General features: G+C 40.7%; 1 protein-coding gene across 1 annotated transcript; it reads left to right on the top strand.

The window, feature by feature from the left end:
- Window positions 1-166: 166 nt before the first annotated feature.
- On the top strand, window positions 167-24,779 carry LOC142413123 (E3 ubiquitin-protein ligase RNF170-like). Its single transcript, XM_075509168.1, has 7 exons — window positions 167-274; window positions 373-456; window positions 1,188-1,268; window positions 17,303-17,411; window positions 21,879-21,952; window positions 22,411-22,521; window positions 23,592-24,779. The coding sequence occupies exons 1-7, from the start codon at window positions 167-169 to the stop codon at window positions 23,895-23,897; spliced, it is 873 nt and encodes a 290-aa protein (XP_075365283.1). The 3' UTR covers window positions 23,898-24,779.
- Window positions 24,780-25,883: the final 1,104 nt, after the last annotated feature.

Below are 25,883 nucleotides of genomic sequence, written 5' to 3'. Positions count from 1 at the left end.
CGCCGCTGCCGCAGCTTGGCGCGGCCTCCGGAACGGGCTGTGTGGGCGAAGCCGGAGTGTGTCACCCACCCCTGGGGTGAAGCGTGGGCCGGGAAGTCAGCGGGTACAGCCCCGACCTTCCCTCCGCGGCTGCGAGCCCGCACAGGAGGCGCCGCTCCGTCCCAACATGGCGGCCGCTGCCACCTCCTGCCCTGGCGGCCTGGGCCGCGGCTGTCTTTTGGCTGTCACAGCCGCTGCCGTAGGCCGGGGACGGTCACGGGGTGAAGAGCTGCTGGTATGGTTCAGACTTACCTGTGGCTAAGGTGTAGGTAGGTCAGTGTACCTGTACCAGCCACAAATGTTACTTTCAGAGCAGGATACAGAATTGCTTAGAAAACACCATTGTTAAATGCCGTAAAAATAGCAGTTCCTTCTTTTGGGGAGGCAGAGGATGGAAAACGCTTAAGCACAAGGCTGGTAAGCAACTGTTTCAGCCCTTCTCCAGGAGGGTCAATGTCCCTGACCAGCAGCGCAGGCAGCATTGAGAAGGGCTATGGCAGTTTTATCTCTTTAATTTATATTGTCTTTTTTTTTTCTCTCCTCAGCCTCAGAGGCTGTTGTTAGTACTACCCAAAACAGACCATACTCCAGGGGCTCACGGGCGGCAGTCTTCACCCCGCCAGCGAGGGGGTGAAGGAGGCCTGGCAGCTCGAGAGGCACTGCTGAATGCTGCTCCCCAGCAAGCCTTCCATCCACCTGGCAGTGCGTGGGGCAGGCTGCCAAGCCTCCGCAGGCGGCCCTGTAATGACTGCCTGTGCAGTATGTCAAATGCCACCAGACAGGCACCACGCACGTTCTTTTCATCTTACGTATTTCAGTACATGATATCTAAAACGTAGGAGTACTGTTTTGTTTGATCTTTTTTGTTTTGGAAAAAAACACACCAAAATTATTCTACTTGCTTTCCTCTATTATATTTGTGTCATAGGAAAAACTTAACTTTATTTGTTCAGATCTTGGGTATGCCTGGTTCAGGATCTGGTCTTCTATAGTACCCTGCCTCAGACACTCCAGAGAGAAGTCTAAGTACCTTACACTAAGAAGATGCGATTACTCTGTCCCTTTGCTGTTTCAGCACAAGAACTTCAGTAACTTTTCTGTCCAACAGCCTCTTTTACTAATCGATTTGAACCGTTATTTTTTGTTAGCTGATTCTGTTTTATGAAGATTCTTACATTGCCTGTTGTTACTGGAATGTGCAGGATGGCGTTAAACACATCAGTGTTTACGTCAGCCTAAGAGTGGACTAAATAACTTGAATAATAGCTGTTAATAGGCATCGTATGCTCTTCTTTTTTGGCTGTTCTGCTTTAAGATACATCTTTAATTTTCTGTTACTGATTGTACTTTGACTCACAGAGATTAAAATTGTGGTGGATGACATGGACAGTATTTACATGAGTATTTCCCCCCGTGGTGCTGTCCAGAATTGATAAAGGCTTGAGACTAGACTTGGATTTCTGGAAACCCTTTGACTGTTCCCTTCACCAAAGGTTCTTAAAGAGATTTGGTTGCCATGGAAGATTATTGGAAATCCTTATTAAAAATAGAATAAGGAATAAAAGGTTTTTACAGTAAAATCCCACAGAGTTCTGTGCTAGGATTTGTACTGTTGAGCATGCTTATTTTAGTTTTTTAATATTTTTGCTCTTTTATAATTTTTACTAGCTTTTGTTAATTTTTCTTTTACCTCTCTTCATTTGCTTACTGTTTCTCCTTTCTATAATTACATGTCCTTTCCCTTCTCAGGAAGTATCACATCCTAGTGTCTGTCACTTCCTACTAACCTTTACCTGGTTTCCTACAACCCATTTCACAGAAACACGTAATTCTGCATTTCAGTTTCTTGATTTTATATGCTCTTTCTTTGCAGATTCAACCTCTCACACACTTGCTTGCTTTATACAGTTTCTACAGGCAACTCCTTTTTTCCTGAGTTTATGCTACAAAAGCCAGGGAGCAGCAAAAGCCAGCTGCTTTCCAGGGAGCATGAAGCCAAGAGCAAGAATGTAGCCAGCAGGACAGGGGCTTCACCAGCCATGGCCCCATCCCACAGTATCTGAGCAAGGCGAGCAGGGGAGGTCCAGGGAGTTCAACCGTGAGTTCAGATGGTCAGGCAAGTTCATGGTGATGAGGCAAGTACAAAGTAAAGCCCGGAAGGCAAACCGCGGGTCAGGGTCAGGTCCAGTGAGGTTAGCCAGAGTCAGGCACAGTCCCATGATCACCGGGCAGTTCTGAGGTCAAGCTGGGAATTCAGTCCCAGGTCACAGTCCAGATCAGTGGAGTCTGTGGCCAGGCACAGGCACGACTGTGACTCTGCTGAAGGCCTAGAGCTGAGCTTAAATAGAGTGGCCCATGGGCAGAGGGTGTGGATGGAGGCGCCAAGTGAGGCCATTAAAGTCTATTTGTGCACTCAGGGCCCTGACAACATACCCTGTTTCAGTGGGGTCGTCTTCCATACATGCAAAAACTACTGCAGAGAACAGTTTTCCACGAGAGGGCTATACAGTGCAGACAGGACGGAAGGCTGGAGTGTAATCAGATCCAGCCAAGGCCTAATACACCCCTGTTTCAGGGTTGCTCCTCATTCAAAAGCACCTAGAAATTATTATTCATAAGGGGTGCCTCTGCTGGAAAAGTGTTACAGACTGTTGATAGTGCAGGAAGCTTGGCTGAGATCTGTGGGAGAGGCACTTACTTGAAATAAAAAGGCAGGCTATACAGGTTTGGTAATCTGGGATTATGTCAGAAGAGATTGGCTCACCCATGCAGTCCTGGCTGTTGCATCCATGTCAAATGGCTGACTCCAAATGACTGAGTGCTCACCCAGATAAACCAGTATTAGCACACAGCAAGGATCTTTATGAGGAACGTTATACTTAGGGCATACCGAATTCTACAGAGAACTACAATACAAATATATGTGGAAATCTGTGCAGCTATTTTACATCTTTCCAGTTGCATCTACACGGGGGCACATTGGGAACACCACAGCACTGGCAAGTTGTGCTTGGAGTTCAGCTGGGAGGGTGGGGGGCAGAAGAAGTAGTAACAAAGGGAAGCTATGTAAATTACGTAGAGTTGAGGTAGTTTGGTTTTATTTTTTATTTTTCAAGCCTGGTTGGAAATTTCTTCATGAGCCACAGCTGACATGAATGTCTGTCAGCAAATTCTGGTTTTGTGCCAATCAAAGATTATGACCTATATTAACATTCTAGAAACAGGGAAGACTAGCTTGGCACCTCATGCCAGGACTGCGGTTCAATCTCCTGCTGTCTGATGTCTGCTGTTACTGCATTTTTAAGTCAGGTTAAATTACTTCTCACAACGGGAACTTATTTAAAATGTGTTCACTCTTTTTGATTGTGCATCCTTTGCCTTCTTGACAAAGCATCTGACAATCTCTCAGTAAGGGTTGTCTACCTTTCTTAACAAAAAAGAAGAATGGCATTTGCTACAATAATTTAAATTGCTAGGCTTAAAAATAAAATCTGATTCCTAAGGTGTTTTTTTTTATTTTCAGTGGGACTTACATTAGTATATCCAGTAATATGAACAATATTTAGCTCAGACATTATTTGGTGGCGTGCTCAAGAAAGCTGCATATCCAGACACTTGAGTTTTCCCGTACCTTGTGTGGCAGATATGCATGTCTCTTGTAGTTTAAAAATATTCTTACTCTTGTTGGAAAATCCTCATTTGGAGGACTGCATCTAAAAGGGATTTTCTAAGCACTAGGGAACAAAGACGTCAGAATGTAAAAATACCAAACAGTGACACTTGGTGGTTAGTTATGTAACTTGCACATTTCTCGCCTTTAGAATACAGGAGATGAAAAATGATCCTCAGCTTTTCAGTCATATTTAGTAGCTTGACTGATATGGTTTATGGAAATCTGCACTTCCCGAGCATCTCTCAAAAGCTTTAGAAGCATCAAATAAGCCTCATGATATTCTATGGCGCTGAGGCATATTTGAATTTTTCAGATGCAGAGACTAGAAACTAACCAATTGCCAAAATGTGTGCAGTTAATTATTACACAATACAAACTGATTTGATACCTGCTGCATTCCCTGGGCCACACCTCCCTTCACGTCCTGTCATCATCTCTTACATCTTCCTGGCATATACACTCCCACTTCCTTTTGAATCAAGCTCTATGTGTATTGGAAGTTATTATATTTTCATGAAAAAGGCATTGGCTATCTGTCTGTTCCCCAAATGTGGCCAATTCAGCAGTTCTTATAATCAAATAAAAGTTATTCAGCATAACTGAATACCTGAAAATCATAAAATATGAAGGAAAAAACCACATCATGATTCTAATGTGAACTCACGTTATCTGACTGGCTGAAGATTATCAGTACCTTGCTGGTTTCACGCAGGTTTGTGTTTCCTGATTGCACAAGAGACGGAACAGGCTTCCAAAACTGCAGGTCACTGGCAGTCAGCACTCGGTGTCTTGTGATTACTGCTGTACCCCCAGGGCCTGATGGCTCCTTAGAAAGTTACCCAAGAGACCTGTGTCCGCTGTAAGAGCCATACCAATTCATTGCTTACTCCAGTCGGGCGTGAGAATGGCGGGGAGAAACAGCTTACTTCATGATTGCTTTCCAATCTCGCCATGAACTGCATTTTACAAGAGTAATAACTCCCGGAGCAGTGAGTGGTTGAGGTACAGAGAAGATCTTACAATGATCTGAAAAGGAGCTGTTTGGGCACATGGTACTGGCTTACCTCCTTATTTCTAGCTGAGAAAAGCAGCCTGAGGAGATGGAAAGAAAGGGTGAAACCAGAAACAGTAAAAAGAGACAGTCCTGGTGGCTGAAGTACTCCTGGGGTCATTGACCATTTCAAAATATTTCTGGTCTATGCACTTGTATGATTTTTGGTGAGGGCAGGAGGTACTGTTATCGGTGTTTTAGGTAAGCGAGGAGGGGGGAGTAGGACAATATAGGGTATATAGGGTATTTCTGTATTGCACAGTTAGCAAACACAACTGACTACTGTGCATGATGTGTTGGAAGGAGATCCCATTGCTTTTTCTCTGAAGATGCTCTACGATACTTTCCAGGTCAATTATGCCCTGAGGGAAATGGGAGCAATGTCATGATGATGAATGTAAATTTTTTCGCTCTATAACTGAAGCATCTGTTTTGTAAAATACTCTGAAATATTTTGTCTGGCTGTTACAGGAGATGAAAGTCATTATAATCTACTCGTTATCAAAAATAGTAGGAATTCTGGATATTTTGTGTATTAATTCTGAAAATTAATACCTTGTACAAGAGTATATTCATTGAAGGAGTCTTGTATTCAGGCTTTTCTGAAAGGTGGAAATATTTTTACATGGAATAAGCATCTTTCAAGTATTTTCACGTTTGATGGAAATACTTTCATCACTTGAGGCCCATCTTGGAAGTCATTCAACTATGAGAACACTTGCTTTTAATAAAAGACTGTTTAAGCCAGTGGGATTCCTGGAATTCCTGAGCTGTTTATGCTCTTCTTTACACTTTTCTTAGCACATCTTAACTCAGTGAACATTTTCTTTGATCCCCTCAGACTTAATGGTGGTAAGAAATAGTCATCTCATTAAAACCATGAAGGCTTTGACTGGCATTTCTAGTCTGTCTTACAATGAATTTTGTTTTGACTGGAGTAATTCTAGGGTCCTTGGTTACAAAATTTCAGGTGTAGTTATCTTAGCCCGTGTGATACAGTGAGTGTGTATATAGAGTACGAATGCATCTACGCCTGTTACACAGAATAATAACAACAACGCAATTATTGTGTTATTAGTACATTTAGTTTATTATGGTAGTTTCAGAAAAAAATAGCAGGTACTTATAAAAATTAAGGTTTATCATATGTCAGTGAAGTAGGCATTGATAAACTGAAACAGATGTTACTTTAACAATATTGTTAACACGAGAGATGTAGATCACACTTTATTACAGAGAACGTTAAATTGCAAAGTAGGAATCTATTGTTAGTCTCATGCGTAAAACAAATAAACAAAACCTAGACAGATTTTTATCTTTCATTGGAGAAAGAAGAGAAGGGGAAAGGAGCTGAATGGACAGAGAGGCTGCTTGGACTTGATTTCAAGCAATTGTTAAGTTACATGCCTCAGTACTCTTCAGAGCCACAGGCTCTGCAGAAACGTGTCTGCTTTTTAAATTAGATATGTGAGTGTCTCTGACCCGTCCACTCTCTCTAAATTCTCCTGGGGAAAGGAAATTCAATTTGCAGGGTCAAAAAGAGAAAGACAAGATAGACTATATGACGACTACCTTACCTGGTCACCGCTTAAAGACCTAGAAAAGATGAGTGCAGAGAATGACAGATTATCTCTGCTTTGGTATAATGTAATTCACGTGTTGGGGGGGTCTGGGGAGGGTGTTAGATAAAAGATGGAAATAATGCCACAGAGCCAAAAGTCGTGATATCGCATTAAATTCCATAAAAAGTTACACTGGAAACAAAGCAAGTCAGAGGTGGAAAACTAACTACCTACATTTATAAAACAGATTGCGACCAGATCTTTGTAATTGTACCTTTTGGCTTCACAGAGCAGGAGGATAAATGGTTAACATCTTTAAGGAATGATCTACCTCAGTTATCTCAGGGAAACATCTCAGAATTGGGAGCTTTTATGAACAGTGACTCAAGCAGGATAAAATATTTACACCTCTACAGCATCATTTTTCCTCAATAAGACCTCACTTCCTCACTGTAACCTTCCCTCCTAGCATGCTCTCTCGCTGCCTCGGTTGTTTAACATTTGTCAATCTCGTATCTTTGCTTTTCTATTTCTGGCTTTTTGTTTACTTTCTCACAGATATCTGCACTTCTGTTTTAGTACTTACCTTTCTTTCAGTGAACAAGGTCACAAGTGAAAGCGGGCTTTGGCAATTCCAATATTAGCTAGCTGACATTAATTGACATCATGGAACTGTTTGCACTGTCATGGTAGCAGCTCCTGGCTTTACAAGTTCACATGTATTAAATTTCTCAGATACAATTTCAGTTGGTGCCAGTAACACAAAATTCAGTACTGGGATATGAACTATGACAGAGATGTATTTGTCACAAATAAATCCACATTCACACGTTCGAATCCTCTTTCCACAGGTGCGTTGAAAAGGCAGTGCAATGTTGTGACTTCTAAGGCACCGTTTTGGCAGGTGGTTTTGTGTCCCAACAAGACCGTTTGGTTTGTAGATTCTGATCCTGAGAATATCCTTGCACTTATTTAATACTGTGCACCAAATAATTCCAGTTTTCACTGCAGTCTGGGATTACTCCGTGAGTAAGCTCATAAGCATGTTTTTTTCAGGATCAGGGAAATCACAAACTTAATTTCCAAAAAAAGTAATCCCTTTAGATTGATTCTGTGCCAGGGTACTAGTATGTAGTCTTGCACGAGAAACTCATTCTGGTAATATCTCTAATCTCTCTAAACACAAAATAATTTTCAAAACTCTATGTTCTATTGCACCTATTATATACCATTATCTTATTATTGAGAGACATTATCACCAATATAGAAGATTCACTGAATAAAATGTTATTAACTTTTTCATTATTTTTAAGGGGAAAATTCACAGCTAAGTTATTAAAGTGTATTCCTTTCTCAACATCTGTAAGTCGGTGTGAAAAATGACTAGAAGACATGTTTTTAAATGGAGTATTTAAATAGTAGTCTCTAGTTGAAGAACTCTGTGTTCAAAAATAGAAACACTAGATGAAAATGTCATAGCTATCACTTGCTATTAAATAACACATAAATGTCTAAAACCCAACCATAGCTAAACAGAGTAGCATAGCTATAGGTATGTAAAGCATAAGATGAATTGTTCTGATACTCACCGCAACATTTATATATTAAATAAGGAAGTTAGCATGCACCTGTCAAAACTGAGTTCAGGTTTCCCATCATTTTTATATCAATGTCATTTTTCTTTTTTTTCTTTGAAAATAAGCTTCAATTTGGCTACAAATTTTGAAGACATTTTCTTTCATATTTGAAGGTTCTCTTGGTATAGCATATTCCAAAGAGTGAAAGCCAACTCCTACAGCAGGGGGGTCGAGCCTCTTTCTGACAGATTGCTCTCTTCAAGCAGTGCCAGGGAGGTTACAATTCTTTTTATTGGCATTTCTAACAAAATTACATTTTCCACTTGGATCATTTTTTACAATAAAAGTTACGATTGTCTGATTTTACTAGCCATTCACTTATGTTTCCATTTAAAGAGATTTCTCTCTTGCTTTCCTGATGCTCTTCACTGACAGCTGGTCTGACATGTTTTGCTCTTGCATAGGAACCAGGTTCACAGCACTTCTGATAGCTTAGCTCCTCATTTTAGCAGAACACTGTGAAGCTGGCCTACGTATCCAGCAGCCAGCAGCCACCACTCTTACATCTCAGGACGGAATTAGGTCACAGCTAGGACACACTGGGAGTTCATAATGCAAAACTCCATCTCAGCCGAAAACCCCCTGGTTTGTGTCAAATGCCATCACATAGGCCCTGCTCCGAAACACTGCCAGGAAGTGTTATTTCACATCTTCAGACTTCTCAATCCCATCTTTATACTTCCCAGGCCCAGTTTTTGGTTAGGTAAGCTTTTGTGGAGTAGAATAAGAAACGTTATTTGTAAAATTGGGAATTAATAACGCAATAATATGAGTGGTTGGCATGAACAGACCTGTTGGCTTTGATGGGACTAGTCGACGATGCAAAATAACTCGGGCACCTAAGTGTTGGCCAGCTCAAACTCCAAAGCCAAAATGACAAGCTTATTATCAGTAAACAGTATTACTTGAACTCTAGTTGTGCTTTAAGGCCTCAACCAAAGATCTAGCACCAAAAAAGCTCAACTTATAATTAGACAAAATGGATCCAGGCTTGCAACTTTCAGGCATGTACTGGGACCAAAAAAGTTAGCAAGGCAATAGAAATGGCTGGCCATGGGCAATCACATTTTCACTGATTTAATGTATAGATTCATAGAAGTTTAAGAGATTTCCTTGTGTCCGTTACCTTTCTCAAAATATTCTGGAGCTATGTGAAGGGAACTTCGCTATTATTTAACAGTCTTTCTCTGGCAAACAGTGTATGGTCAAATTCAATGAGTTAAGCCTAATAAAATCTCAGTTTCCCTGTTAAAGACTGGGTGCTGAGTGAAAGAGTGAGAAGACTGCAGATTCCCTGCTGTCCTGCGTCTAGCTGTGCCTGGGGACAGGGAGAAGTGCTTTGAACTGTAATAGTAACTGAGCAGTAGTAGGGTTAGACTGACATAAAAAAATGAAACCAAAATCCTGCTTATTGAAGCAACGCAGAATTTAGCATCCAGTTTCCAAGACCAGCGTGTCTGTTAGGTAAGGGCAGAAGTGACTACAAAAGAGCCATAGCGCTATGCGTACAGCCCCTGGCAAGTAAAAGGAAATCTGGGCTCATTTCACCTTTACAAAACGCCTATAATCTTTTTGCTGTTATGTAGTTAGAGGGGGTTTCACCTCTGTATTAAAACCATTCAAATCCTTTTTTGAGTTAGTACTAATCAAATACTCGAGTGGCCTAGCTAAAAGAGATTTCATGTGTTCAAACCAATTTTCCAGCGTATAAACATTCCTGTCTAAAAATCACAGGAGTAACTGACATCTTTGTTAGCAGCCTTCATGAATTTAACATGTTGAGCGGAGTAGTTGGGAAAAGGTTGGAGAGAAAGAGCTATGCTCAGATATGTGGGGAGTCCATCGGGGTGAAGCATTTTACTGGAACAGCCTGGAGAGGATGCCACTGCTTATGCCGTGTCAGTTCTCTGGATAAAGAAACGGCTCCAGCTTCTGCATCTGTCAGTCTGGCACCTTTAATAAGTAATTAAATCACACTGTAGATTTGTATACATACTTGGATAAATAATAAATGACAGCTATCACACTGGCGTGCGAGCACGCCTGCGTACCCAGGGCAGGAAATCGCATACAGTATTTCATTTGTTGCCAATTTATCTGTAACAAAGTGAGGAAGATGCCCTGGGGACTGGTGACTAACAAGGAGCATTGTTTACGCTACAAATCCCATCCGGTTATTAGTCTTTGAAAAGTGCTTTGTTTAGCTTATCAGTGCTTCAGCAGGAATGCCAGGGGCATTATTTTTGTTCTAAGTATATTTCTATTCCAATATTACTGACTCCCACTCCACCCCTCCATACGAGGTTATGTGTTACCTGAGGGCTGAAAATTAGGCATGTGCTTCAACGTCTTGTTGAATCAGGATCAGGATGGTTAACGCTGCACAAAACCAAGCCCTGAACAGGTTTCCATATTAATTCTGCTGCATTAAATTGGAGAACATCTTTACAGAAATCGAGCCTTTCTTAAGGACCATAGAGCATAACAAAAAATAAATACCTTATGAAGTATATATGCCCATCTCTTAAAATTATCTTAGCAAAATTCTACACTTCACTTGATTAATTGGCTAATATTGTGTTACACAATCTAATTCTGCAGTTATGCAATTCCAAAGTATCATCACAAGTGTCTGGCAGGTTTTAAGTCTGTTTCACAACAGTACTGATAAGCTGCTACTCTATCAGATGATCAAAATATCTGTAGTGTGCCCTTGATCAAGTTAATATTTAAAAATAGTAATGCAATTTTTTTATTAGGTTCAGGTATCTTTTCAATTATGTTAAACATCTTTTGGGGGGAGAAGATTTATTTAGATGTTTTAGAAAGGGAGGGCTGTTGGTTTTTTTTCCCCAGGAGTCCTCTGCTTTTTTAGCAGATTTGCTTTATTTGGCGGGGCAGGGGGGAACCCACCACGTTTCTTTCATAGCTGTAATTTAGAAAACCTGACAGACCCTTGCCATTGGGCAACCGAGTTAATAATTGACAAAGACGCATAGCTGGCCTCAATGAATGATTCCACACCAACGCTGTCAGCTGGTGTAACCTACTCAGCTCCTCTCAAACATTTCTGGAAAGAGGAATGGTAAGCCAAACTTTATGTAGGGGTAGGTAGGAAGCATTCATTCGAATGATCACAAATAAATAGTTGAAGTATTTATTTATACTTTTAATCATTGGATTACTTTTGGAAAACTTGCATGAATCAATTCTTCCCTTTAAAATATGTCATATTTTTAATTTGCTTGTGATGAGGTTAAATACGTATTGTCAAATAATGAGTTGTCCTGTGTATCCTCCCTGATCATCTTAATTGGCCTTGTAACTGAGACACGGAGCAGCTGCTCCCCTATCACAGGAATCTGACCAAGAGGTCACACAGCATCATGCTTTCCTAACAAGTTTAAACCTCAAAGCAAGGTCTGTTTTACTTCTAAATGATGGCACATGCTCATGGAAAAATGAATAAATATTTGTTAGCACTTGAATTTGCTAAGTGCTTTTAAAATTTAAGTTCTTCTCTTCAGACTTGCTAAGGATGGACTCATCACTGATGCTTTAAAACTAAATTTCCATGTGGTAAAACTGAAAGATGTCGTGAGCTGAGCTGTGTCATGGAGAGGAAGGTTTCTGGCTTCATAATCAAGGACCTGATCACTACTTCATGCCTTTCTTTTGCATATAAGTATTAAAAATTCATCAAATCTAGTGGCAGCATTTTAGAACAATAGGCTTAATTTTGCAGAGTTCTACTAGAATTATTTTCTGAAATGCTCAGCTTTCCTTTTAAGCCAAAAGATCTGTCTGGATTTGAAAAGATCTCCTTTTTCTCAGAAAATCTGACTGTCACTCAGGGAACTTCTGGGCTTGAACAGCTTCAAAGCCTGGCCCCTGATGAGGTACCTATGTGGAGAATTCTTTTGCAAATTTGACCCCAAAAGCAAGTAATGCCTGTGGTGCTCACTGAGAAAGGAATACAAACCTAAGGACCTGATTTTAGAAAAACTTAAAACTGTATTTAAAAATAAACATGGAAACTTCCCCTGGTCTTCGCCAATCAGCAAATTTAAAATTTGACATGAAGCACTGTACATTGGCCATCCATTGCAACTCCTATAATCTTAATGTAAGTCTTCAAAAGCCATTTCTGTCATATATGAGCATGTATGTCACAGTACATTCAACTCACTGTCTCGCTAGTTTGTTGAAGTGAGTGGGTTCATTTTCCCTCAGTATTTTGGCACAAGGAGTCGCTTTCTGTCCATTAGCTAGTTCGGGCACGTGGTCTGGTGAAAACTGCTGCTGGTCTCCGCTGGTGTGGTGAGGAGGGTTTTCTCAGTGGACATGGGGGTTGAATCTCTTTGGTCAGTGAAAGCACTACGCCAGCATTCACTGCATGGGCGAAAGCTTTCCCTACTGAGAATTAATTAAAAGGTGACCAGTGCCGCTCCTTGAAAACGCTGAGCCCTGCCCAGTTCTTTCAAAGAATACTCCTGTGCGCTTGAGAGGATGCTGGGTCCCCCAGCTTGACACCATGATGGGGTTTTCCTTGCAAGTGGTGGGAGTTTAGACATAACCTGTGTGGTCAGTATTACAGTTGGCTAGTGGTGGGCATCTCCAGTACTTGGCCTGGGTGATTTGGGCATTATCCTTACATGTCTCAGTCTCTCTCTGTGCTATATAAAGTGCTTGGGAGTCGTAACTCCAGACTAGGGAATTCATGGTGGGACGGATGCCCAAAAGATAGGTATTGTGGCGCTTAAAATTTGAGGTGGCAGAGTTTAAGGCCTTCTCTGGATCCTTGGATTCTAAGTCCATTTTTCAGAATAATCTGCTTCTGAACTTTGGGTGGTTTTTTCCCCCCATTTCTTGCAAATGCAGTAAATTGAATTCTACTGGACTATACCTTTTACCATCCCATTCTGGCCGTAGCATGATTCCCAAGAACATATGGGTTAGAAACACCAATATTTTAGGATTTGTAAAGATGAATCTTAGACAAAAGCTAATATTAGGTGTTCAAAGTAGTATTAAGAAAACTGTACGGAAAATCTTGACTTGGGTATCTTCCTTCATATAACGCAACGGGAATACTGTGGTTTCAAGTATGAGGAATTCTTGAGCTTCCCTCTGTCTCTTAGACTTGTGAACAAACTCATTGCAAACCTCACCAGTGTGAGCAGTATAAATCCTGAAGGAGCTTCCACACTTGGTTTTCTGTACTATAATTTGTGGCACTCCCCAGTTTGACTGCAGCTAATCAACAATTACTGGATGGAACATGATGTTTCTGGTGACAAACGGTGTGAGTTTGCCCCACTTCTCTCAAAGCAGAGATGTTCCTGGCACAGGAGCGTAATTTCCGGATGCTACATAGAAAAGTACTTCCATAGTCCCCTTTTTATGCATCAAAGCTGCTTTACAGTATCAGTATGGCATTATCCAGGCCTGGGATTTTCAAAGGTGAGACAGGCACCAAGATCCAAATACAAGGCTATGAAATAGTGACTTTTATAGGCACTCTCAAAGTTTCCAGCCCAAGATGTTCACAGGAATGACAATTTTAATTACTGTTTGTAATTACATGTAGAACTACTGTATGAGAGGAAGCTCCCTAAAAATCTGTCATTTTAGGCAAAGTTACACTAAATATTTTATCTGTTAAGACTATCTAATGCCATCAAAAACTCACAGCCTCATGACATGAAATACTAACTGCCATTAATAGCTACTTCAATCTCTAATTCAATCTGCTAGTTTAAATGTTCAAAGGCTGGCTCAAGATTTTGGAAGGGGTAAATTAATTCTGGCGGATTTACAGCTATGTCAGGTATCATCTGTCTTCTCTTTCTATCAGATCGAGCTGTGTGGTCCCTTATAATGATGATAAAGCCAACTCAAACACCATTTTGAGTGCTTGGACTAAATAATTCAGAAATTTGATTATGTGCACATAATCTATTAAAAAGAAATGAAAGATTTGGCATGTTTTTCCTAGCCTGTCTACTCAGGACAAGACTAAGCCACTGATATCTTTGCTGAAGGTGACTCCAAGTCTCTTTTTCCTCCCAAATGCCGTGCTGATGGCCATACCAGGTCAAACCAGGGCCATCTTGCCCTCTCTGCAGCAATGGATGCCTACAGCAGAATAAAGAAACATTAATGATGCTTCCCCAGAACACTCTTTCATTCTCTAGCAATTTATGGTTCAGGAACTTCCTCAGTCAGAGGTACTACCTCTGCATTTAATAGTACTTGATGCCCAGTGCCTGTTGAACTCAGAGATTTCTAGCATCCATAACAAGAACGTCTCCTGCTTAACTGTACATGTAAAGAGCTGCCCCCCCCCCTTTTTTTTTTTGACCCTCAGAATTTGCCACCTGTTAGTCATACTGCCAGAGCTGGCTGAGTTTCCCACCTTGCTTCATTCAGTAAGAGAGAGGTTACAAGAAGATAAAAAAAGCTGCTTCGTGGTACTGAGTTTGAATGATTTTCCTTCATCGTATACCTGCACATATTCTTCACCTAGTGCCATTAGCAGAGGATCGTTGCCTGGTTCTTTGCTTTAATTCATAGAGTCCTAACTCTAACTCAGACGCTCCAACAGCATTTTCAAGGTCTCAACAGCAACTTGCCCTCAGCTGACGAGTTCCCAGCCCCTTCGCGTGGTAGCTTACCTCAGCAGCCAGAACTGGTGTCATACGGCAACACAGCAACAGTCAATTTTCCTATTTTCTGAACAGCACAAACTCTGTTTCTGCAGACTCGCTCATTAAGTCAGCAGAAGATGAGTCATCTGGAAAAAAACTATAATCATTTGTCCCCTAGGAGTCATATAGTAAGTTAATTATTGTACAACACATTCTAATACAAAATACATGAGCGGTTTCAACTTGTTAAGGTTGCAAAGGGCAAGAGAGCTTTTCAAAATTTCCATCGGTTATGGTCTGGGAATGCTGGGTTTCCCTTGACTCAGTATCTCTTGCATAATCGGAAACACATTTGGTTCCCTTTGTTGTATGAGACAAAGCTAAAGAAATGTGTGTGTTATTACTTTGCAAAAATAAAGAATAGATACCTAATCGGCTTATGTCATGTACCCAGTGTTTATAAACACAACTGCTCTGGGGCAGTTCCTCAGCTGACGAAAACTGTTACAGCTTGTATCAGCTGAAATAATGCTCTTCCGAATCTGCAAATACCCCATCACTATTGCATGGGAAGTCAAAATACAGGAATGGGATGTGCTGTATGAATTTTCAGTAGCATTGTGTTAAAACCTGCTTGCCTGGAGTTCAGCTGTCGGTGTACTGGACTTGAATCTGATCGTTATGTTTTAGTTATTCATATCCAGTCATCCCAGCTTTGTGGGGCTATTGTGTGGTTGATATCTCAGCAGGAGATAATCTTATCAGTGCATAGAGAGGAAAATCTGAAAACAGTGTCAACACCTTCAGCATCTGAAATTTTTCTGTTGAGAATCAGGAACAAATACAGCTGTAACTTCACAAACTGTAAAGGAGAAAGACTTTTTCCAGTAGCTATGGCACATTGTTTTAAAACCTCCGGTGCTTCTTATTTACAGAGCCTCATTACAGGAAGGCAAGACTGGCATTAAAGATGCTGATATAAAATTAGTAACTTGGTGAAGTCGTCATTTTAGACATGGCTGTGGCAAGAGACCCCATTTCCTGCTCATTCATTTGGCAGACCTACATGACGACCTCTCTCTTCTTTCTTGGAATTATTACATTAGAAAAATTAATCACTTAAATAAAATCTTTGTTGTCAAATGAGCTTGAATCTTCACAGGCATTCAGGATCTTCCAGTATTTGACATGCAAAATATACAATCTGTTCCATCTTCTCTTTATCAAAACTTCTATAAATAGGTCAAATACTTGGAAGAGCATGCATTGATCCGTCATGTAGACAGGTGCCAAGCAGGTATTTGAGAAACAAATAAGCAATCCAAATTGGGCAACAAGGGACAGCAAGCATACAGTGATGCTGTAAACCCAAAGTAGGCCATCATCTCATCTGAATGTCTTACTTCAGTAATGGAGAAATAATACCCATTCCATAGAATGATGGTCATTAAGAAACATGTGAAGTTCATCATTTTTTGATCAAAATACAAAATAAAACTGTAATTGACACCGTCTCCTGTTGAACCTCGCTAAACATGCATAGGTAGTGGAGGACAGTCAAGAACCTTCCAGACTCTGCCTTAAAGTGGAGGAACTTCCCCGGCAGCTCCCTCCCAGTTTCAGAAGCGCTCCTCTGTTTCTGGGACTGATAGAAACATTGAAATAACTTTATCTTGAGAAAGAAAGGACACTAACCACATTATTATTATATTTTCTTCAAAGACTGATCTCATTGTGGTTACGGCAATTGAACATATGGTCAAACGCAAGTTTCTCCGTGGTGTGCTAAGACGAAGTAGGCAGGTCCATCATCCATTACAGATTGGCTAGTGCATCATAATAAAGGTAGCAAAAACTTTCAATGTGGTAAGGAATCAATATCAAGTAAGAACATTTTTTTATCTTCCACTGTGTCAAACAATCCTGGCATAGATGAATATACTGCCAAATAGATTTTTACTGCTTTCAGGCAATGATTTAGGAGCAAAGACTGGAAGACCAACGTACATCCTTCAGCCTTCCCCCTACAGAAATATAATGCAAATGTGCTCCAAAATGCCTCTTTAGCATTTCAGAGGCTTACAAAATTCTTATCTTCCCGCTCTAAAACAAAGCTCAATATTATTCTTAATTATAGACTTTGCTAAGGAAGGGTTGTTTGGAAGCAATCTTTTTAATTAAATAAAGGAGTCTTTTTGTTACATAGCCTATGGGACACACTAAGGACACCATTCTGCCACCCAAGCAAGGCAGAGAACACACCGGTCTTTATTTCAGCACATTTCAGTGATAGACGTAACTACAAAGGAGGAGGAAAAAGATCCAAAAGCTACTGAGGCAGACTTCGGGTGCTGTCTGACTAATAACGACAGCTAGACAAGGCAGTGGTGCAAGCTTGACTGGCTTTCAACATATAAACATTATCCAGTGGTGTGTGGATGTATCACTGGAAGCAGAAACGTGGCATCATGATCTTACCTCTGACACTGGTCCTTTCTGTAGGATTACACAAAGCACTTCATTTCTTTGTGCCTCATTTGCATTATCTGCTGAAGTACTGCTTAGTTATGCGTGACATCTGTACTTAGCTTCTGTGACTCTCTGCTAATCATAGTAAATTATTATTAATGAACTGAATATGTCCATTGAAATACTAATTTATTGAAGACTCTGTACTACTTCTCTTCCAGGAATCGCTCCAAATTTGGCAACCTAGCAATCACAGTGACTTCAGCTGCCCCATCTGCCTCCAGACAGCTACTCTCCCAGTAGAAACCAACTGTGGACATTTATTCTGTGGTAAGTTTTCTGGATTGACAGTGCAGTGCTTATACAGGCTACTAAATAAAGCACTCTTCTTACAGAATTCTCTAGTCCTATGTAACAACCAGGACCAAGCCCTTCTCCCTGGAATTAATGTAAGTGCTCTCACAAGAAGCAGCAGAAGTCCCATCTTTATATCCCCCCCAAAAAATCAGTAACAGTATTTTTATTTGCTCATTGCTTTCACATCTGCAAGGTACCACTTTTGAAATGCCCAAGAAGTCTTAAGATGACAAGAAGCAACAGATCATCTCACAGGATACTGTTAAATTACAACACGAGCTCACGGAATGGGTAAAATGCACCAGAAAATCACACAATTTGTATTCAACTATGCAAAAAAACCCTGTTATAAAAATCAAGTCTAATAATCACACAGTTTGTAACTGTGAAAGCTCAAGATGTAACAAACATGAAGTCTTATCTTCAGGCATGAACTCATTTCTGGGAAGACAGCTTGTCTTTTTAATCAACAGCATAAAAATCCAGCTATCCCATAAAATTAATTCTGATTGTATTTATATTGGTGAAAATTGAGAGTAAGACACACTGGACTTAGGTCTCATTCTGTTCCACAGACTTGCTTCCCATGTGAAACATTTGCCTGCAATAAAGCAGAAGTGATCTAGACCAAGAAGGCATGATTACATTGGCTTGTAGTCCTGTAAAAGCTTTCTACACACACACACACAGAAGTGGAAGTTACATATTAAACAAATCAAAAAGTGTTTCTAGTCATGTATAAACCTTCTTTTAATGTGTTTATTGTTTTTTAAGTAAATTTGTGTGGTCATACAGGGGAAAAAAAAATGTTCAAAGACATCTCATTGCGATGCGTGCTCAGTAACTGTTTATTCCAGTCCAGGATCTGTCTTAACAGGAAAGGGACAGATCCAGATTTCAGGGTCCTTCTGTTGAGGGTGCCCATGGTGTGGTCTCCTGTCCTCACCCAGCACGCTTATAGTCACTGGATAATCTAAGTAAAACCATAATTCTCTAGATAAATGTGTCTGCTAAATGCCGCCTTTGAGGCTAAGCCATATGGTTAGGATTACAAAATTTAAATAATTTTTCAAAGGGAATACAAGGATGAAGCTTTGAATAGTGGAGGGAGTTATGTTCATAATTGCATTTATAAAGGGGATTTCAGGATTTTTAAGGCCCACATTCTGCACCACTAGAGCCAGTTGGAGCTTTGCACCTGCTCTGAAAGGCAGCAGGATAAGGCCACCAGCGTCCGTGGACTGAACATTTTCTCTCAGACCTCTGAGCTACATCGTCCAGTGAATTTACAGGTGAAGTTTACAACTTCACTGCCCCAGCTGCTTATCAGGTTCCTTGCTGAATGCTCTCATCCCCACAGCAGGGCTGGCAGAAGAGAACTGGAGTTCACGATCTGATGAGGCTGAAACTGCCCGTGAAGGTACTTCAGGGCTACTGTGCACACGAGGTCAGTAATCTCTGGCAGAGGGGCAGGCAGGCGGCTGGAGGCAGTACTGTCTGATACTGCAACAGCAAGACACATCAGAAGACACTGGTCAGAACGGAGCCGTAAAGCTCCTTTCTACTGCTCTAGCATTTTACAGAGAGCTTAAAGCAAGTGCAAGTTATATTTACAAGCCATTGACACTTTTTTCACCATCTAAGAGTGTTATAAAAAGACCTAAGCATAAATGAGAACAAGGGACTGTGTTGTTAATGCTGGTGCAATAAAAGCACATTTTTATCTTTAGGAAGTGTCATTTTTCTCTAGATTGAAATGATGTTCACACAGCACAACTCCTCATCACCACTGCCACTATCTCCATCCTCTGAAACAACAAATCAGTGGATCACCAACAGCTAGGGACACTTTGTAGGGCTCATCTGCCTCCCGAGTGATTTAATACCTTAGGTGGTTTCATGTTTTTGTAACAGTTTTATAACATACAGGAAAAGGATGCTTTGAATATAACCCACTCCAGGACAAACAGTAAGCATATGGCCTCAAAACGTGTTTCACATAATGTCACAGTAAGTTAAAGTTTCAAGTACAAAGACAGACATAACAACAAAGATCATCAACTTTCTTTTTTCTCTGGCCTGGTTAATTTTCCCTTTTCCGTCTGTGAATACGACATAATGATATGGACTTTATTTTTCTTTTATTTTGAGATCTGCAGAGGAGAAGTACCCTATACAAGCTTGGTATATATTGTTATCGTTAGCTGTCTATATTTAGCTCGGCTTTACTTTCCTCAAGTACATCATCATTTACACTCTGAAGCATTGATTCCAGTGCCATGCATTATATCACTATGTTTATATAGTAGAAGCGGCCTCTGTAACGTCTGTTTTTCATGTCTTAAACCAATAAAACTTTACATTGGGCTTATCAAAACCATTCGGCGTAGATCTAAGTCTGTTGTGACTGAAATCAGTAATAAAACTTCTCTTGATGCCCCGTGGAACAGAGCTAAGGCAATGCTGAGCTCTCTTAATAAATTCCGCTCTGGTAAAAGTTTTATTTAAAAAATGTGGTCAACCCAGAGCTTTTAAAGAAGATTAATGTGGACTTATAAAAAATGTCTGATTTTATTATTAGTAGTAATTCATACAGTTTGTCCTGAAGTTTTCCTTTTCAGCTTCAGTTTGAACCATATGTTCAGGAAGTTCAACTGAAAAGCGATCCTTGAGCAATATTATTTTTTTCTAATTAACAATAACCACAGAGGTATTTTAGAGAAACCTACGGACTCCCTCAGAAGGTTGTGTAGCAGGCCAGATTAAAACAGGATTTTGTCTATTTTATGAAAAATGCACTGAAGACCAAATAGGTCAACTTCAGAGGAGTCCTTCCTTTCCTGTTCTACTAAACAAAGGATTCTGCATGCAGCAAATTTTAATTTCCACAGGCTTCTTTTTTGAAAGCCCTTGAAGAACTATGGGATCCATCAGTGCCCCATCGTCATCACTGGGACTGAGCACAGGCCCAGCAATAGAGCCGTGCGGATCACGATACGGGATCTGGACCCCGAGGGTCAAAGCAGTTCCTGAAGTCAGGCACGACGTTTGCCAAATGCAAAAGTTCAAGCGAAAGCTGGAAGCTGGCTGCCAGACTGAGTTTATACATACCACAGGGGGATTTAGATAGAAACACAGCCATGTGCCCAGCCAACTGGTCTGTATATGCAAACAAAATAGAGGAGTCGTAAAGAAAAACCCTGCACTCAAATGAAAACAGAAGTGAAAGGCACAAGTCAAAGCGAGGTTCATAAAAAGGATCTTTGGGCCAAATTATCCATCCCTAGTCCTGGTATGTAAGATGTAACTGAGAACATCATGAACATTTTTAGACTTCATTTCAAACAGTTTCTCCAATATTCCCCTTTTCAGTGACAACAGACAAAATAAGTCTGCGTGCAGAAAAACCCTGCACTGAGGGCTCCTGAAGACGACTTCTTATAATACGGCTTACAAGAAACTACTTGCTGGTTATTTTTAAGAACAAAGAGCATTGTTCAATTCAATAAGACAATTCCATCAAAATGGCAGCGCTGCGTTCTGCTGCTGTTTTCACTGGGCTCCTTGTCAAATTTGATCAGTTTACATGTTGAGAGATTTTTTTTTTCCTGACCTGTCACACTGCGCACTGCACCCAGGAGCTGAAAGCCAAGCTGTGCTGCTTCTGACTAGATGCTATTTATGCTTTGCTGTTTTTGCCGTCGGTGCCAGCACTGACATTCATGTATGTCAACCACTGCTGTCAGTTCTACGTGCAGTCTCATCTCACCGTCCTCAGACTCTGCCCTCTTTCACACCTGAGACCTTAGTATGTTGTATTGGGAAATCAGCAGTTGTCTGGGTAAGAAGAATCAAAAAGAATGCAGCAACTCGCTCTTCCAGAGCTACGCAGTTCACAGGGTAACAGAGTCGAAATATAGTAAGGGGGGGGGGGGAGCAAACAGACAAAATAGCCCAACGTATGATACTTCACCACCGTGATATATGTTGTGCCACCAGGAGTCCGCATCACCAGGCCGTCCCTCGGCTGTGCACGTTGGTTTATTTGGGCTAACTGGCCCTCATAATCCTTAAAAGTCATACTAGCTCTGGAGGAACTCCACCTTTATGCAGCTGCGCTGCTTTTGTCCACCGCAGCCAACACTGTGCTCTGAAGGGTGCCTGTATTCCTGAGCGCTTCAACCACAGTCAGGGGAGCTTCAAGAATAAGATGCTATCCACAGGAAAAGAAACTGAATCAAAGCCTCCTGAGGAGGTCCATGTATCTCTGTGTAGACCAGTGCAGAAGAGCTAAGGCTCCATTTTTACACAGTCACTTTGCGGAGTGAAACCACGTATTAAAATGAAAGCAAAGAATTACATTCCTTGTAAACATTAAATATCCTCAAATATATTTAATGTATTTAATACAACTTTTTTTTTTTTTTTTTTTTTTGGTAGGTTCCTGTCTGATCACATACTGGAAACATAGTCCCTGGTTAGCAGCAATAACCTGCCCTCTCTGCAGACAAAAGGTAAGACTTACCTCCCTTGTACACATCTGCGTTATGACACATACAAAATGACAAGCTTGAGCTCTTAGGATCAACTTTATTTATCCTCTGATTTTGCATTCCTGCAGCCATTCGCATTTATCATTTGACACGTGTCATATCAGGCAACTCTGTGAAATATTAAACAGGCCTCCAGCATTTTACTTTCATATAGTTTATTGAATCTCTGGGACAACATTCCATAAAAAGCAATATGGAAGTTCCTAATCTCATCTGACCCCGGTCAGAGGCTGCCTGTTGCACTGGAAGGTCAGACGCAGGTTATAAAAGGAAAATGTTCTTGCTATTGTGGAACTGCTGGAGCTGGACAAAGGTCCAGTTGCAAGAGAGAGACTATGGAGAGACACATACTACAGAGTGCTATCTTTGAGATGGGAGATTAAAATACACCGTGCTAATGCCGATCTTTTCTTATGAAGGTGGTTCTTCTGGATAATGTCTCTTGTGAAAAGCAACAAGATAAGCCAAGTAAACAAGTTGTACAGGACATTAGAGATTACAACAAGTGTTTCTCAGGGCAACCTCGACCCGTAAGTATTTATAAATCTATATTTACCTAGTTAGTAATGCATAACACATAGAGGATTGAAAGAGACCCAGCAATGAAAACTAGTTTGTATCATTATATGAATTACCTTTCCATGCACTTACTGGTGATATCATAGTGGAAGCGTTACCATCCACTGCTGGGTCCAGCACCTTCTAGGAAAGGTGCTTCTCGGAGTTCCTAGCTCAGAGGAGTCCTGCAGTCATCCTGGCAGGGAGGAGAAAGCAGTGTGGGATGAAATACAGGAAGCAAAGCAGAACTAGAGATGGTCAGGCTGGAACTTTCAAGTATGAACTCAGATTTGAACTCCAAGATTTTAACTTGCCTCTAAAATTTCAAGTCAGATTCCAGCTTAGAAAGCAGCTGGTTTTTTTCCCCAGGTATTGCCAAATTCAAACAGGCCACACTGGCTCTGCACTTTCTTAACGCTGGAATCCCAGCTGGTACAGAGACGTGACAAGCAGTGGAAATGATGTGAAAGATGAGGGCTGCAGGCACAAGCGAGGCCCATTCTTGACAGGGTGTAGAATATCACCAAAGCACATCTTCCTCTCCTGCTACATCCTGGTAGGGGGCCTGAAAGGACCATGGAGTTTTTTTCAATCTACGGACTAAACTAAGCACTGTGGAGGGGAATATTATTTTTCAACCCAACAAAGTGGCATTAATGAAGAGGAATAATCACTCAGTCCTATGGTTCCTGTCCACACCAAGGTGAGACTTGAGGCCTCATTTTCAAGCATTCATAGACTACACTTGATGCCAGATTTTAAAGACAAGCATATACTCAGTGCAGCCATTAAAGCCCAGTTTCCACAAGGATTCAATGTCAAGCATACTACTTCCTTTTTAAAGTGCTGGGGCAGCAGGGATTCCTTTTAGAAGTGTGCCTCTAGATACTGCAAAATAATTGAACGGTGTAGGTGGATTTGGACAGCACAGAAAGTTTCTGCACTCAAGAGATTTGAATCTAAAAGTGCTTAAGAGACACAGTGAACTGCAAGAACTGCAGGCATCCGAACGCAAAATAACGTAACTCATCTGAATATTTAGTTTGCAGATTACCTTTATGACATGCCTTTATTCCTGACTCTTGCCTTGCGAGGAATCTTCACCTGGGGTGGTCTCGTATGGATTTTTTTCCTAAGAGTTGCTGTTTGCTCCTTTGGAACTATCATATGCTTGTCTTCTCCATTTGACATGAAGCCTGGGCCTCTCTGTAGGACGCTTGGAACAGCTGACGACATGGTGGTTGTTTCCCTTCTTTTAATTTGCATGATAAACATTTGTCAGCAAATTGCATCTAATGGGGTAAATATGGCAAGGTCTGCAGCTCAGAGCATGCTGTCGGAGTCCTGACTGACTCAAACTTGGATTCCTTGGTCAAACTTCACAAGCGATGACAGGCTTCTCTTTGATTTGGGGCAGGGCATGATGGATTTGTCGTTCTGCTGCTGACAAAGGCTGAAGCAGGCCTCAGCAATACTTGGCATGGCCAAGTGATTCGATGTGCAAGCGCTTGGAAGGCTAGTTTTACACTGTAAACTTGCTAGACTCTTTCATGCTGCATTTTTCTGTAACTTATCTTCATACCAAGTGCCTGAATTGAAAATGCCTAAAGCTATGAACAGAGCTTAAAATTACAATGCCAATCAACTTGCAGTTGAAGAGTTTTAGAACTCTTGAGCTTTAACATTTTACATCTTGGCTCAATTGGAATAAAATTTTAATTTGAGAACTTAGCAAACTGTACAATTTGCTAAGTCTTGTATAACACAAGGAATGTTAGATAGTATCACTACAAAATCTTGTATCGGTGCTTTGTGTCATCACAGCTGATTACACATCCATTGGAAAACAGATTTTTTACACCTCTGAAATGAGTACAGGCCTGATTTTAAAATGGATAATATGAAACTGGTAGTAACTCTGGCTTGGAACAAAAATGCAACCAGAAAGTAGAAGTATTACAAGGGGAGAAAAGCATGAAAAAATCATGCGAGAAATGTGAACAAATCTCCTTGTAACTCTTTCGTATAAGCCTATGCAAGGTACATAGCTCCCCTGAACTCTCTGCGTCTAAGCTTCAACAAAGTCACCATGACTGTTTGTTTCCTTTCTAGACTTCATACACTCCTTGTGATTTCCTTGTAAGTCTTGGTACCAGTTCAGCCAGAGAGATCAAGGCCAATTTTATGATGATGATATAAATAGCAGGAAGTTTATGGAAAGTTTGCCGAAGTTGGGGGGTGGGGTGGGTGCATGTCTGTTTGTGTTGAGCTGCAAAGAGTTAAAAATGCTGGTACAGTGCCACACATCTGTCCCTGTACAATCTGTACATTTGCTATGTATTTGGAGTCAGTGGACTTCATTTTTACATATGGATTGTATATTAAAATAGCTATATTACAATTTATGAATATTTATTGTTCACAATACACTGGTCTCCAACTGGTTTTTCCTTCTACGTATTTTCAGCTGACATATTTTATTGTGCCCTTGAATTGTAAGCTATGATATACCATTATGTTGCAGTCATTTTCTTGCTTGTTTTACTCTTTTTGTTATGATGTTTCTTCATTTTATTCCCATCAACTTTCATTGTCTTTAATTATGTCCCTGAACTTGTAAAGCTGTTTCTCTTAACAATGGGTACTTTGGAAATGGCAACAATTGCTTTTCCATGAACTACAAGGCAGGAAGTGCATTGTTTCTTTAAAAAAATTACCAGATGTTTTTGAGTGCTGGCTACTAACATAAAAAAACCCCAGAAACTATTATTTTCCAAGTTCTCTAAGTGTAATTTTGTTATTGTGTAACTTCTGTTTGCATTTAACTGGGAATTACAGCCCATGCCAATACTAAAGAATGGAATTTCTATCAAGCTAAGTGTATAAAGATGGAGTCCGCCTATATGAATACTGACTCCGTGGAAGTCGCATTCATATAGAGAATGCGACTCTATACAACAACTCCGGTTGTTTCTCTTGCATAATGCAGGCTCGCCAAGAGGGTGGCAGTTTGCAGTTTGAAGAAAAGAAGGGTTCTCATGAGTGACCTGTAACAGAGTTGCAGTTGATCTGAATATGCTCTTCTGTTCTGTCACCCCTTGCATCTTAATCCTCTCCTTTAGCCGGGGACCCTGGCTTTGCTTTTTGAACAGAATAGTATCTTTTATTAAGAAGCAACAGACAAATGGCAGAGAAAGAAAGAATTTCTGAGAGAATTTCACTGAAGGCACTGGCAGCGTTTGGATCTTGCAAGATCAAAACAATTTGTACTGTCGGAGGTGAAACATTTTTGCTGTATACAACCAGAGCGTCCAAACTCTCTCCTTCCACAGCC

The sequence above is a fragment of the Mycteria americana genome, chromosome 7 (assembly GCF_035582795.1).
Source record: "Mycteria americana isolate JAX WOST 10 ecotype Jacksonville Zoo and Gardens chromosome 7, USCA_MyAme_1.0, whole genome shotgun sequence".
NCBI classification, from domain to species: Eukaryota; Metazoa; Chordata; class Aves; order Ciconiiformes; family Ciconiidae; genus Mycteria; species Mycteria americana.
The sequence above is the reverse complement of the archived record's forward strand: the minus strand, read 5'-3'. Positions and strand labels throughout refer to the sequence as shown.

Excerpts from the sequence above, each read along its gene's own strand:
- LOC142413123 (XM_075509168.1), top strand. The coding sequence starts at position 167 with ATGGCGGCCGCTGCCACCTCCTGCCCTGGCGGCCTGGGCCGCGGCTGT. Across the intron at positions 275-372 it reads CACGGGGTGAAGAGCTGCTG|AAAACACCATTGTTAAATGC; the intron begins GTATGGTTCAGA and ends AGAATTGCTTAG. Across the intron at positions 21,953-22,410 it reads GCCCTCTCTGCAGACAAAAG|GTGGTTCTTCTGGATAATGT; the intron begins GTAAGACTTACC and ends TTTCTTATGAAG.